At 36.0% G+C, this 14,356-nt stretch overlaps 1 protein-coding gene across 4 annotated transcripts in view; it reads right to left on the bottom strand.

The window, feature by feature from the left end:
• HECTD1 (HECT domain E3 ubiquitin protein ligase 1) overlaps positions 1-14,356 on the bottom strand; it is an 87,594-nt gene that overhangs the window by 54,323 nt on the left and 18,915 nt on the right. For all 4 annotated transcript variants that reach the window (XM_045569203.1, XM_045569218.1, XM_045569227.1 and 1 more), the window contains exons 3-10: positions 12,796-13,030; positions 8,432-8,659; positions 7,380-7,661; positions 7,009-7,279; positions 6,127-6,203; positions 5,944-6,042; positions 4,281-4,395; positions 3,548-3,722 (exon numbers count right to left, since the gene is read on the bottom strand). In XM_045569203.1, coding sequence (XP_045425159.1) covers positions 3,548-3,722; positions 4,281-4,395; positions 5,944-6,042; positions 6,127-6,203; positions 7,009-7,279; positions 7,380-7,661; positions 8,432-8,659; positions 12,796-13,030 — 1,482 coding nt within the window. The remainder of the gene's footprint in view (positions 1-3,547; positions 3,723-4,280; positions 4,396-5,943; positions 6,043-6,126; positions 6,204-7,008; positions 7,280-7,379; positions 7,662-8,431; positions 8,660-12,795; positions 13,031-14,356) is intronic.

The raw sequence follows: 14,356 nt of genomic DNA, 5'->3' as shown, positions 1-14,356 counted from the left end.
GCCTCAGCCTCCCGAGTAGCTGGGACTACAGGCATGCGCCACCATGCCCGGCTAATTTTTTTTTTTCTCTATATATATTTTGGTTGGCCAGATAATTTCTTTCTATTTTTTTTAGTAGAGACGGGGTCTCGCTCTTGCTCAGGCTGGTCTCAAACTCCTGACCTTGAGCGATCCACCCGCCTCGGCCTCCCAGAGTGCTAGGATTACAGGCGTGAGCCACTGCGCCTGGCCTGCTATCCTATTTTGAAGCCTTCACTTACTCTGTTGTCTCCCTTTATTTTCTAAACAGACAGTACATAGGCCAATACATAGGGAAAATGGGAAATTGTAGCTATAAAGGTACCTTTATTTACAAAATATTCATTACAAAATTTTTCCTTTGTATGGAGACTTTTGGGACACCCTGTAGATAATAACAGCTAAGGTCAGTATGTACAGATACTCTTTTAACTGTCTGAATCAGAGTTATGTTTACTCTTCTGACAAAATTTTAAACTGAAATAGGAAAAAATTAGGTTGTAACCTATTCCTCTGTTTTTAATACAGGTAAATAATTCCAAAAAATGAACTACCATTTTTCAAATACCTCTAATATATTAGATACTATGCTAAATACTTCATATATATCTTTCTTTTTTTTGAGACAGTGCAACCTCAAAGTCCTGGGCTGAAGCGATCCTCCTGCCTCAGCTTCCCAAGTAGCTGGGATTATAGGCGTGCACCACAAAACTGGGCTAATTTTTTCTATTGTTTTATTAGAGACAGGGTCTCGCTATGTCACTCACACTGAAGTGTGCTGGCATGATCAAGGCTCACTGCAGCCTCAAACTCCTGGCTCAAGTGAACCTCTCGTCTCAGCCTCCTGAGTAGCTGCGACTACAGGTACATGCCACCACACCCAGTTAATTTTTAAATTTTTTGTAGAGATGGGGTCTTGCTATGTTGCCCAGGCTGGTCTCAAACAATTCTCCTGCCTTGGCCTCCCAAAGTGCTAAGATTACAAGCATGAGTGAGCTACCACACTCAGGCCATATTTAATTTTTATTCTCACACTTAAAGAAAATTAAGTATAATTATCCTCACCTTTGAGATGAAACAATTGCGATCAAGAAGTTAAGTACCTTGCCCATGGCCCACCTTTCTAGGAAGTGGCAATGCTAGCATTTGGACTCACTTTGTTTTCTGTTTGTTTGTTTGTTTTGAGACAGTCTCTCACTTTGTTGCCCTGGGTAGAGTGTAGTGGCGTCATCATAGCTCACTGCAACCTTAAACTCCTAGGCTCTCAAGCAATCCTCTTGCCTCAGATTCTGGAGCAGCTGGGACTACAGGCAAATGCCACCACATCCACTAATTTTTGTATTTTTAGTAGAGACTTGCTCTTGCTCAGGGTGGTCTTGAACTCCTGAGTTCAAGAGATCCTCCCACCTTGGCCCCCCAGAGTGCTATGATTATAGGTGTGAGCCACTGCGCCCAGCCTGGACTCACTTGGAACTGATTCTAGAGCCTGAGTTCTTAACTAAGATATATGCTGTCTTCCTAGCCACAATTAAATGTGTCTGCTAATTATTACCTGGGATAATTTAGCATCAAAAGCCCTACAGCTAAAATCTCCAAACATTGAAAAGGATGATAGAAAATAACCACCCAATAAGGGAACTCTATTTGATGGCATACTTTACAATTTTCTGATGGCCTTATCACAAAGCAGTCCTACTCCAAATGCTTCTTAAGATTCCTTTATTAGCATGACAGCTAGTCCTCTGAAATTTTCAAACCAAATTATCTTGTTCAAAATTTCTTAAGATAATTCAAGTCTTTCATCAAAAAAGAAAAAAAGTGGCCCACTAACACCTATACTTCTGTAGCTTATTGGGCAAGAATTAAAAACCAAGCTATTAAATGCTCACAGTGAATTATTTTGCTGTCTCTCCTATTTAAAGCAAACTGCTCATATTTTAATGTTAGCTCATAACACTGGTATTTGAGGCACTTGAATCTTCAAAACTACATGCTCTACAGACCTCCTAAACTTAAAATGACCAAAATCAAATTCTCAGTCACTCAGCCAAAAACCTGGTAGTCATCCTTCACCCCTTTCTTCCTTCAACCCTCACATCTAATTGGTCACCAATCCCTATACAACCTCTTGAATTTGTTCCCACCAATCCAGTCTATCTGCTACTGTCTGAAGTTCCTACTGCAATGAACCCTTAAGTAGTCTGGTTCCATTCTTCCCTTTCTCCAGTTCTTCTCTCCACCAAGCTGCGAAAGTGATCTTTATAAATCAGAAATCTGACTGTGTCAAATGTCCTCATGGGTCTTTAATAATCCTTTTTTAACTGTGAGGTGAAGTCTACACTCATTAACAGACCACAAAGGCCTTCAGAGGTCATAAAAAGCTCCTGTCTACCTTTTGAACATTATTCAATGAACTTTCCAAATATATTCTGCACTCCATTAATATCAAAATACTTGCAATTGCTAAAAAAACACTCATTCATTCAGTAAATATCTACTGAGAACTAAGTATCAGGCCATATTCTATACCTCCTTGCCTTTGTAGGAATATAGCAGTATACAAGGCCAGCTCTCATAGCACTTATTTTGCAGAGACAGATAATAAACAAAAACCCCACAATTTTTCAGATAGTTATAAGCTCTGTGAAAGCAGTACAACATTACTGATGTAAAACATATATTAGGGGTAAATTTAAATTAGGCAGACAAATTTCAGTAGAGTGATATGAAGCAACCCCCACCCACTCAGAAGATCTGGAGACAGAAAGTTTCAAGCAGATGGAAAACCTCTAACGTAGGGATGTACCTGGAGTGTTCCAAAAAGAGAAAGAAGGCTAGTTAGTATAATGTAAGTCTAATGGGCCAGGTGTTAAATAGTACTCAATGAGGTCAAAGATCTGGGTGGGAATTATGTGAGACCTTGCCAGCCTGAGGATTACTCAGTTGAGTTTGCGTTAAGGCCAATTAGAAGCTATGGAAGGTTCAAACTGGAAGGTGCCATGATGATTTAAAAATATAATTCTTGGGCACTGAGAGGTTGAGGTGGGAGGACCACTTGAGCCCAGGAGTTCGAAACCAACCTGGGCAACACAGCAAGCCTCCGTCTCTAAAAATTATACATATACATATTATTTATATACAGATAAATATATATAAATGATCATATATATAAATAAATCATTTATCGATTTAATTCCTCCAGTGGCCATCTCACATTTACCCTACAAACAAGCCTCCATAAAGCCCAATAAATATGGGCAATTCTTATCAAAATTTCTCTACAGAGTTTATATTCAGAGAACTACAAAAAATGTGTTAAAAATCTAGTGCTCTTAATTTTCTAAACCCCTTCTCTTCAGTCAATCATCAGAAGAAAAAATATGACTTTTCCACTTCCAATCTAACTTTTATTTTTACCATATCTTTTTAATGTTAAGATAAACCTTCAATCTTTCTGGAAAGGGAGATAAATAAAACCATATAATTGCTATAATTTAAACTAACACACACAAATAGAATGAATAACTACCTTATTGAAGGCAACATAGTTTGCTGAAATGTTTGTGCAAACACTGGCAATAACCTCTTCAAGTATATAGGTGCCATTTCTGGATCTCCTTTGGGCTCATTACATTCTTCTTCATCTTTATTTGTATCTTTCTTTTTCTTATCATCTCCTTTATTAACAGGACACATCCAATCACCTGCAGACAAGTATTATTCAAAGAAATACTTTTTTGGAAACTTTTTCTTTCAAGGAAAAAAACTTTAAGATATATCCAACTTCAAATTATAATTATCTCTACAATAAATAAATTGAAATTAGGACACTGTAGCAATGGTGTTTGTAAGAATACTAAAGAACATTATACCTTCAGTGAGCTCAATAACAAATTAAGGGATAATTTTGGATACTCCACTTGATTCCAAAAATTATCTCACAGAGGCTCTGCATTCATCAACTCCATGAAAACTTAAAAATCTGGTCACACTACTTTACCTACACAACACCCAATTATTCTTTATCTGACATTCCCACATCCCTTGAACATTAGTTTTTGCTCATTCTGGAATCAGGCAGTCTCAAAGAACACAGAAGAGTTAAAGGTTTATCAAATATATGGCTATACATATATAATTATTTGATCTCGTAAGAATAGTTCATTTATATAATGTTAATGTGTGCACAAAAAGCTACTGCTATAGAAGTAAAGCTGAAGAATAATAGTACATGGCTTAAAAGGAAAGAATTTACCACTTACCTGGAGACTGAAGAATAGCTACTACTTCACTATGACCCCTTTCTCGAGCTTTATCTAAAGGAGTTTTCCCATCTTCATCTCTCAGATCTGGATTTGCACCATGCCGTAACAGAGTCTAGAGAAGAAAAGCATTTAATTTGAATATAACAATCCATTATTTCTTTGACATTCAACTCTGTAATCTAAAGATTTTCCAGAATTACTTAAGCAGGTACCAATGCAAATCTCTGCATTAGCACTTATCACCTTAAAACCAGCCTATTCATATCTTGAAAAAATTATAGATTAATTTCACTTGGCTATTTATTATCACCTCAAATTATGTTCCCATATGAACCTGTCAACTTCTCCATCAAACTCCTCCTTCCAATTCTTTGACTTGTAACAGAGGTACTACTCAGTTTGTGACTTAGCTATCAACTTTCATCATTTCCTATATCCTGTCAATTACCAAGTTAAGTAAATTCTTTGACCAAAAGTCATCAGTATCTGTCTTTTATCTCTATACCCACTTATATTACCCTAAACTTTTCATAATCTCATGCTCGGACTACTTACTTTAATTACAATGGCACAATAAGAACTTTTTTATTAACTGGCTGACTTTAAAAATACCTGAAATAGAAACTCTAAAATCTGTTTTGCTTATTCAGTATTACTTAATCACCCTCAGAAGCATCATTCTGTTTAAAAACTAACCAATTCGAACAGATAGAATTAGAGCTTGAAAAGATCACCTTTCCCAGGTTAGAAAGCTACTAAGTTGTTACTGAAAATTTTATTGTAGTATAAAAGTGACAACAGCAGCTACCATTTGAGCACCTATGATGTGACTACTGCAGTGCTTTACATGTATTTTTTCTAATTCTCACAATGATCTTGCTAGGAATGTGTGCCCATTTTACAGATCAACTACAAGTCAAACTTAAGAAACTAGTCCAAGGTCACACAGCCTTTTTTCTGCATGATCTAAGACTTGAATCCAGGTATGCCTGACTTCAGAGTGAACTAACCTTGCACTATGCCAACTTATTTCACAATAGGCATATTCTAGAAACCCTAATCAAACATTTGATGTGACCCTTTTCATTTGACCTCTCTGGATATCAATTTCTCTAATTGTAAAAAGAACTCTCAAAAGTCCTTTCCTAGTCTAAGACTCTACTGACTCTTCTACAAACAGAATATATGCTTTATTGATTAATAGAAACAACAGAAATATATGCAAAGTTATTTGTTGCCAAGAGTAAGAAACTGCAAACAACCATGCGTTCAACAATAGGTGACTGACTGAATACACCTGCAGTACATCCACACAGGGTAAATATGCATATGTAAAAAAATTCTCAGTATACTAATAGGGAGAGATTTCCAATATATATTATTAAGTAAAAAAATCAAACTACTGAGGTCAGTATATATGTCATATTTTGCATAGGAAAAGGAGAGAATACACATACATATTTGTTTTTACATGAATCTGTATTAAGAAACACTGAAAAGATAAAAAAACTATATAAAAACGCTTACGGTGGGCACAGCAGAATGACGTGGATGGACATGGCATGGAAGCATGACTTATCAAAAGAAAAGTTTTTATATCATTCTAACTTCTGAAGTGTATAAACGTTAAATATTAGTAATTTAAAAACCTGGATTTTACCTTTGCTACTTGAGGTCTTCCAAAACATGCAGCATAATGTAATGATGATGACCTTTGACCTCTATTAACATCAGCACCTCTCTCACAAAGAAATTCTACCTATAAAATGATAAAGAATCATAAAGTTGCTTTAATAATATTTCTATTTTTGCTTTAAATATGGATTTTTATATGTTAACTTACCATTTCCTGAGTTCCAAAAGCAGAGGCCCAATTTAATAGAGTCTGGCCTACATCATCCATAAAATTTACTTCAAAGGCTGAAAGTTTGAAGGGAAAAAAAAAAACTTACTTTTTTAAAGCCAGTAAAATAATACTAAACTTTTCTAAAGTGTGAACCATTTAAGAAGATTGTTATTAATAATCAAATAAATACAGAGCCAAGAGATTGTCTTAAGTATTTAGGTCAACTATAAAGTAGTAAATAATCAGCAAACCTAAGGTCAGTTAAGGAAAATTCTAAAATTTTAAATCACTGAGGATTCAAAAGTCTTTAAGCCTTAAATATAAACAGGAAATAAGAAAGGACAAAAATGAAACACAGTACAAAACACAACAAGGTACTAGTTGCATCATAACATAATTGTGGAAATGAAGTTAATCCACATGTATAATTCAAAGAACACAAAAGAAAAAATTAGATGACCCAGAAGCATCTTTCAGGACTTTATATTTGCTCATCACCTCATGCAGCAGTCTAAAATAGTCTACTATTATTATAATTCACTCATGGCAGTTTCCATCAATCTTAAGAAAATAACAGCCCTAAATTCAATCTGCAATTCACCTTAGAATTGACAGGATCTCCTTCAATGATAACAGGGAAATTTTCAACTTCATAGAAGTTTTACTCATTCAACAAGTATTTATTCAGATCTTACCATGCACTAGGCTGATAATTATGCAAATATACATACGAAAAGGGGAGAATATTGAAGGGGTTGGCCATTCTGTTACCTGGCACAATTAATTGCTAAGAAAATTGTCCAAAAACTAGAAACCACAAATTCCCTATATAATTCCTTATTTCCATTTTCTTTTTATACTTTAAAAATACTTTCTGACCTCCTGTGTCAATTGCATCTATAAGTGCATCAGTGTCTTTACTTCGAATACAGTCTATAAGCTGCCGATGTGAGCGCTCCCCAGAACTATCCAATCTCCGGAGTCCTGGGATTCTGCCCGTAGATCCAGCACTAGACTTTGGCAAAGCTTTTCGTCCTTCAAATAATAGCACCAAGAGAAGGTCAACCAAACGCATGGTGTCAAGTACACATCTTTCATCACCCTGCAATGCACTTTCAATTGAGTCTGGAAGCTCTGACCTCAGGAGATCCTAGAAAGAGAATGGAAAGAAAAAAGTTTAATATATTGGCATCATTAAAAAAACACTTTTTCTGAAAGATTAAAGAGCAAAGATTCAAAAACATTCTTACGTGTGTTACTACTGGAGAACCTCTGCAAAGTGTTGAGAGCAGACTTACAATTGTTGACACCTGATTACTCAATTTGGAATCTGCAGTTGTGGAAGGAGCTCCTGTGGTGCTGCGACCTGGTTTACATGCTGATGATGGTCCTGATACAGTACCACCAGCAGCAGCCATTCGAGATAATAGCTCCTCAGTTAATCCATGCTTAGCTAATGGAGCTGGGTCAACACCACGACGAGTAAATCGGTCAGCTAGAGACGCAAAGCATCGCAGAGCTCCATCTGAAACCTAATGATATAAAGAATATGCACATAGATAAAATTCATCTAAAAAGGGCTAGTACTGATCATTTCAATACTGGCACTGTAAGAAAGGCACCTGTAGCAAAGTGATGTAGCATATAATCTGCTAAGATCTAAATCATAGCTCCATATTCTACTAACTGCATAACAAAAGGAAGTTATCTAACTGCTTAAGGCCTAAGTTTCCTCCTTTGTAAAAGGAGAATAATGGTACCTATATCTCATTATGTAAGCTTAAATGAGACAATACATATAAAGAACCATAAAAGCTCAAAAAAAATAACTATTATTATGTGTAACCTTGCCAAGATACTCTATATCAACTGAAAATATATGAATAGTAGAAAGGCATTAAAAATCAAGTTTTATAATCTGAAGTATGCTAACTAAACAAAAGGTTATACATAAGATTATAAATACTGTTATTTTATTTTAATGAGATCTAGCTTAAGTCAACAAAATTAGGTCAACAAAACTACACTGACAACAAAATTACACCGAGTGCTGTAAAAATGATTATATATTTCTATAACATTTTAAATTAAGAATACATATCATTTTTATAATTTAAAAAGTTTTGTTATTAAAAAAAGATTACAATTTAGAGAGAGAACATAAGAGGAAAAAAATGGAATTACCTCTACTTCATCAAATGGAAAGTTCAAATTACAGTGTATCATAGTCATAAATAGGGGATTACTATTAAAAAAAAATCACATTTTGGAAACTGAAAGTATACAATAGCAATTTATTTACCTGATGATCTTCATGTTTTAATAAACTAGACAGAGATTCTACACAAATTTCTAAAGAAGAATCTTGAGGTTCCATTTTGCCACAAAGTCTCGATACCACAGCCATGGCAGAGTGCAAGGTATCTTTATGAACCAGGTGTCCACTGTCACGAATGAAGGTAAGCACACAGTTCAAACCACCAGCCTCAAAGACTGCTCCTGACTCACGAGTACATATCAGTTCTAATACCTACAATAGCAAAACAAAATTAACAAAAGAATGTAAGTTTAATTCTCTAGACTCACCAAAAACATAATGGCATTTTCCAAATTTATTAGTAGACACATTAAAAAACACTAAAGTAAAACAAATAAAATTAGTTTTAATAATATACTTTATTTAACCCAACATGTCCAAGGTATCATTTCAACATGTAATCAATATAAAAAATTGCTGATATATTTTACATTCTTTCATGTATTATCTTAAAAATCATATGTATATTTTATACTTACAAGGCATCTCAATTTGGAGTAGCCACATTTGAAGTGCTAAGCAGATATGGCTACCATATTGGACAGTACATTTATTTACTTAATTTTAAGAGACAGGGTCTTGCTCTGTCACCCAGGCTGGAGGGCAGTGGCTCAGTAACAGCTCTCTACAGCCTCCAACTCCTGGGCTTAAGTGATCCTCCCACCTCAGCCTCCTAAGTAACTGGGACCACAGGCGCATGCCACCATGCCTGGCTAAAGACAGTGCAGGTTTAGATCATGGCAAGCTAAAGAACTACAAGAAATTTAGCAAAAGCTTGTAAGCTCCCAGACCTTAAAAAAAAAAGGTGGATAAATGCTAGCTACTACTAGTATTCACCATCCTCATATTCAATCTATGAACATCAAAACATTAAAAATGAACTTTTATTTTCTAAATTATGTTTATGTTTAAGATATTCAGGTACAACAAGAGTTAACAGGATTCACTGATTTTACAGGCATACCAGAAATTTAAACTTTATCATGTCAGCAAGAAAAATGTCTTAAGTAGGGAAATAATATAATCAAATTTCCAGTTAACAAGTGTAAAGAACGGGGTACAGGGAGAGTTTGCAGCCAAATGCAAAAATTCAAGCATAATATTTAAGAGAAGATGAAGGCTTGACTAAGACAATAACAGCAGAGACAAACAAGAGGAAATAAACTAAAAAAGGAGTTGATCATTAACTCTATGTGTGGAGTAGAAGAAAGGAAATAAAGAATAAAGCACAGGTTTCTGTCTTCAGTGACCGGGTAGAAGTTGATACCAATTATCGAAACAAGAGTTCAACTGTAGCTAAAGAAAATGAGTCCAGACATCCAGTTAGAGATGTCCAGCAGCCCTCTGAATATGGAGTCTAGAACTTGAGAGATCAGGGCTAGAGATACCAATGTGAGGAAAATTTGCATAAAAATGGTATTGAATGTACAGATGAGATTGTCTAGGCAAAATATACATAGTTTTAAGAAGGTAAAAACAAGCCCTTAGAAAATACGATCATTTCAGAATGAATTAAGAAGGAAAGGAAAACAAGGAAAGAATGAAAGCAAGAAAGAGAGTAAGGTGTGACAAAACCTAAAGAAAATGGCTTCAAAAATAATGAAATGGTCAACAATGTCCAACACCACTAAGATCAAGTAAGGGCTGCATAGAGTACACAACTTTAATAACAAGGATGTCACTGATAACCATTTCCCCGTCAGCTTCAGGGAGAATGACAGAAGCATAAACCTGATTTTAGTGGGCTGAAGAGTGACTAAGTGTAAACCTTTTACTACTCTTTCTAGTAGATTGGCTACGAACAGGAAGACAGCTGAAGCAAAATCCATAGCCAAAGAGGGAGCTTTGATTTTGTTTTATTTTTATAAATGGCAGGTCACCAATAATAAAACAATTGGACATTACATGCCTTCTGATGTGATGCAGTAAGAACTATGCAACATCTCTTATGTAGTACCTTGCAAATAAAGTTTCCAAACTAAAACTAATAACAAACAATCAAAGAAATCTACAATGTGGGACATTTTATAAGATAACTGGCATGGACTCTACAAAAAAGGTCAGTGTCATGGGAAAAAAAAGAGAGAGAAGGGACGACCATTCTACATTAAAGAAGAATAAAAACCAAATGCAATGTACAAAGTTTGGATCCTGATTTTTTTTAAGCCACAAAAGACATGTTGGGACCACTGGACCTATAAACTGCATATTGTATTCTTACTGAATCACTGTTAATTTTCATAAGTGAAATAATGGTATTATGGTTTGGTAGAATGTCCTTGTTTTTAGGAGATACATTCTAAAATATTTAGGGATAAAGTGCCGTAATGACTGGAACTTATTTTCAAAGGTTCAGTGCCAAAAAAAAAAGAGGATAGAAGAAAGAAAGGAGGAGGAAGAAAAGAATAGAAGGGGGTGGAGAGAGAAAGAGAAAATAAACCAAAGTGGCAAAATGTTAACAAGTGACAAATCTGGGTGTATATAAGGTGTTAACTGTACCAATCTTTCAAGAATAGGTTTGAAAATTATGAAAATAAAAAGCTGGAGAAACAAAAACACCACAAAAAAAGAGACAGCCCAAGACTTCAGCATGTTTATAGGCTGAGAATAAGGAGCCAGATAAGAAAGAATTTAAAAATACAGGTCAGTGAATAAGCAATGGAGTAAATCCCAGATCTGAAAGAAACATGGAAGTGATGTGATCAAGAAAGTAAGGGCGGGGGGAGCCTTGAACATGAAAATGGATACCTCTTCCTCTGAGGCTACAGACACAACAGAAATAAATCTACAGACACAGAGGTAGAAAGTTCTCAAAGTGTGGTCTAGGGACCCCAAGTTCCTACAACATTTTCAAGGAGCTCTGAAGTTAAATTTGTTTCACAACAGTATAATACTGTTTGTCTTCTTCAGTTTCATTCTCTCATGAATACAGGGTAGTGTTTTCCAGGAACTACATGAAGTATGATACTGCACTAGACTAAATGCAGAAACACATATGAGGATCCAGAAGTCTATTAAGCCAAAGGGTTTTTTTGTTTGTTTGTTTTTGAGACAGAATCTGATCTGTCACCCTGGCTGAACCACAGTGGCATCATCGTGCTCACTGCAACCTCAAACTCCTGGGCTCAAGTAATCCTACGACCTCAACCTCCCAAGTAGCTGGGACTACAGGCACACACCACCATGCCCAGTTAATTTTTCTGGTTTTTGTAGAGACAGGGTCTCGCTCTTGCTCAGGCTGGTGTCTAACTGAGCTCAAGCAATCTTCCTTCACGCCTTGGCTAGGATTTACAGGAGTAATCCTAAATAGAAATGATGATATTTACAGTACCTACCTCATATAGAGTTGTCCTGAAGATTGAGTTGACACACTTAAAGTGCTTAGAGTGCTAGGATTACAGGCGTAAGCCATCGCACCCAAACTGAGTTTGTTATTTTAAGATAAATATTTTAAATTTCTCAATTCTAACATCTAGTACAATAAATAGATATTAGCCTATCCCCAGGCTCTTTGGGGATCCTCAAACATTTTAAACTTGCAAAAGGATCCTGAGACAAAAAATTTTGAGAACTGTTAACCTGGAGCAGCAACAATTATGAAAAGAATAAAGCAGGAATTATAAAAAATAGAATCATGTACTATTCTGAATGTGTTCATCAATAGTTCCAACAAATTACTGACATAATAGTAATGCCTTTAGAGCCGCATAAAATTCCTAAGTAGGCCCATAAGTAATAAAGACAATAGCTTACTCTAAAGGGAGTATAGCAAAATAGTTAAATCCATAAGCCATAGGATCAGACTTCCTAAATCTTCAAATTCCTAAACTTCAAATCTTGGCTCTGCCACTCACTACTCCCAAGCACATTACTTAACCTCAGTATACTTGAATTTTTTTCATCTGTAAAATAGAAATGATGATATTAATGGCACCTACCTCACAGAGTTGTCACGAAGATTAACTGAGTCACTACACTTAAAGTGCTTAGAATAATGCCTGGCACTGGTGATTAGTATTAGTTGTCGTGGTGGTTATTACTACTATTTCCATACAAAACCATTTTGGGTAAGAATAGGGATAACCTATATCAAAATGTTAGTGGCTGCCAGAAACTGAAGCAGCACAGAAGAGCAGCACATCAATGACCTACACTTTTCCTTCAGAGACAAAGTTTCTTTTCCCAAACCCCATGGGACCTCCACTGATGCCACAAGGGCTGTAATTTCCACTGTTCTCATCCACTCTCAATAAAGTAAGATTGATGATAAGAAAGAATTTTATTTTTTTAGTAAAATAGATTTTTTATTCTCTAAGTGATGTTTAAATGGGCCAATAAATAATACTTACCTTTACACATTGTTCAGCTAAGTCTCTGCTAGTTCTGTTGTTAAGTTCAACTACAACCAAACGATTACAAAGTGCTTTTATAGCTCCATCTACCCCAACAATCCTTCGGGTACATTCTGCAGATACATCCAGGTAGTATGTTATGGCACGGGCTGTCACCTCTAATACATTGTCTGGAGCACTTTCATCAAGAAAAATTTTGCAGAGGGCTGGTAAGAAAGTGCGAGGAGGACATCTGCAGTGAAAGAAATCATATCACATTTAGGATTAGTAAATTCTTAACATCAAAATATTAATAAAATAATAGGTAATAAAAAGCTGTAACATAACACATTGTGCTCAATATACTGTGTCTAAGTGTTTATTAGGTTATATTTCTCACATTGTTTTTGTTTCCATAAAAATATTCACATGCTGATTTCTTCACTGCTGAAAATACCAAGTTGGGACCGGGCGCGGTGGCTCACGCCTGTAATCCTAGCACTCTGGGAAGCCGAGGCAGGAGGATCGCTTGAGCTCAGGAGTTCGAGACCAGCCTGAGCAAGAGCTAGACCCCGTCTCTACTAAAAATAGAAAGAAATTAGCCAAACAACTAAAATATACATACAAAAAATTAGACGGGCATGGTGGCACATGCCTGTAGTCCCAGCTACTTGGGAGGCTGAGGCAGGAGGATCGCTTGGGCCCAGGAGTTTGAGGTTGCTGTGAGCTAGGCTGATGCCACAGCACTCTAGCCCGGGGAACAGAGTGAGACTCTGACTCAAAAAAAAAAAAAAAAAAAAAAAAAAAAAAAAAAATACCAAGTTGGAAACCATTTAACGTAGCAGCATGAAAATGTGTTAAAAAAATTTTTTATCCAATACTTACTCAAACACCAACTACTGTGTAAAACCCTTCCTAACACCCCAGCTAAGTGGTACTTTCATATTCCTAAAATCTCATAAAAGCAGTGTATACACTGTTTAATGTACTACTTTATTTCCTTATTTACAGAAGAGTCCCTAAAGGTCAGGACCATTGTTCAATTCATGTTTTACAGGGAAAAGCGCTAATTTGGAGTTTGAAAGACCAGGGTAAAACAGAATAGCAGCTGTGTGACTTTTCTGAAGTCTACTTCCTAATTTGTAAAGCGAACACAATATCTAAACAATATCTACTCTATACAGTTATAAAGATTAAACGAAATAATATACATTAAAAACTTAGCTCAGGCCGGGCACAGTGGCTCATGCCTGTAATGCCAGCATTTTGGGAGGCTGAAGTCAGAGAACTGCATGAAACCAGGAGTTTAAGACCAGCTTGGGCAACATAGTGAGACGCTGTCACTACAAAAAAAATTTAGAAATTAGCTGAGCGAGGTGGCACTCTCCTGTAGTCCCAACAACTTAGGAGGCTGAGGCAGGAGGATCCCTTGAGTCCAGGAGTTTGAGGTTGCAGTGAGCCGTGATAGGGCCACTGCACTGCAGCCTGGGAAGAGCAAGACCCTGTCTCTTAAAAAAAAAAAAAAAGCTTAATCCAGTACTGGGTACTATAATAAACTATCTTTAGCTCCCATTCTCTC

Source organism: Lemur catta, chromosome 1 (genome assembly GCF_020740605.2).
Source record: "Lemur catta isolate mLemCat1 chromosome 1, mLemCat1.pri, whole genome shotgun sequence".
NCBI classification, from domain to species: Eukaryota; Metazoa; Chordata; class Mammalia; order Primates; family Lemuridae; genus Lemur; species Lemur catta.
This window is presented reverse-complemented; position numbering and strand designations above follow the sequence as displayed.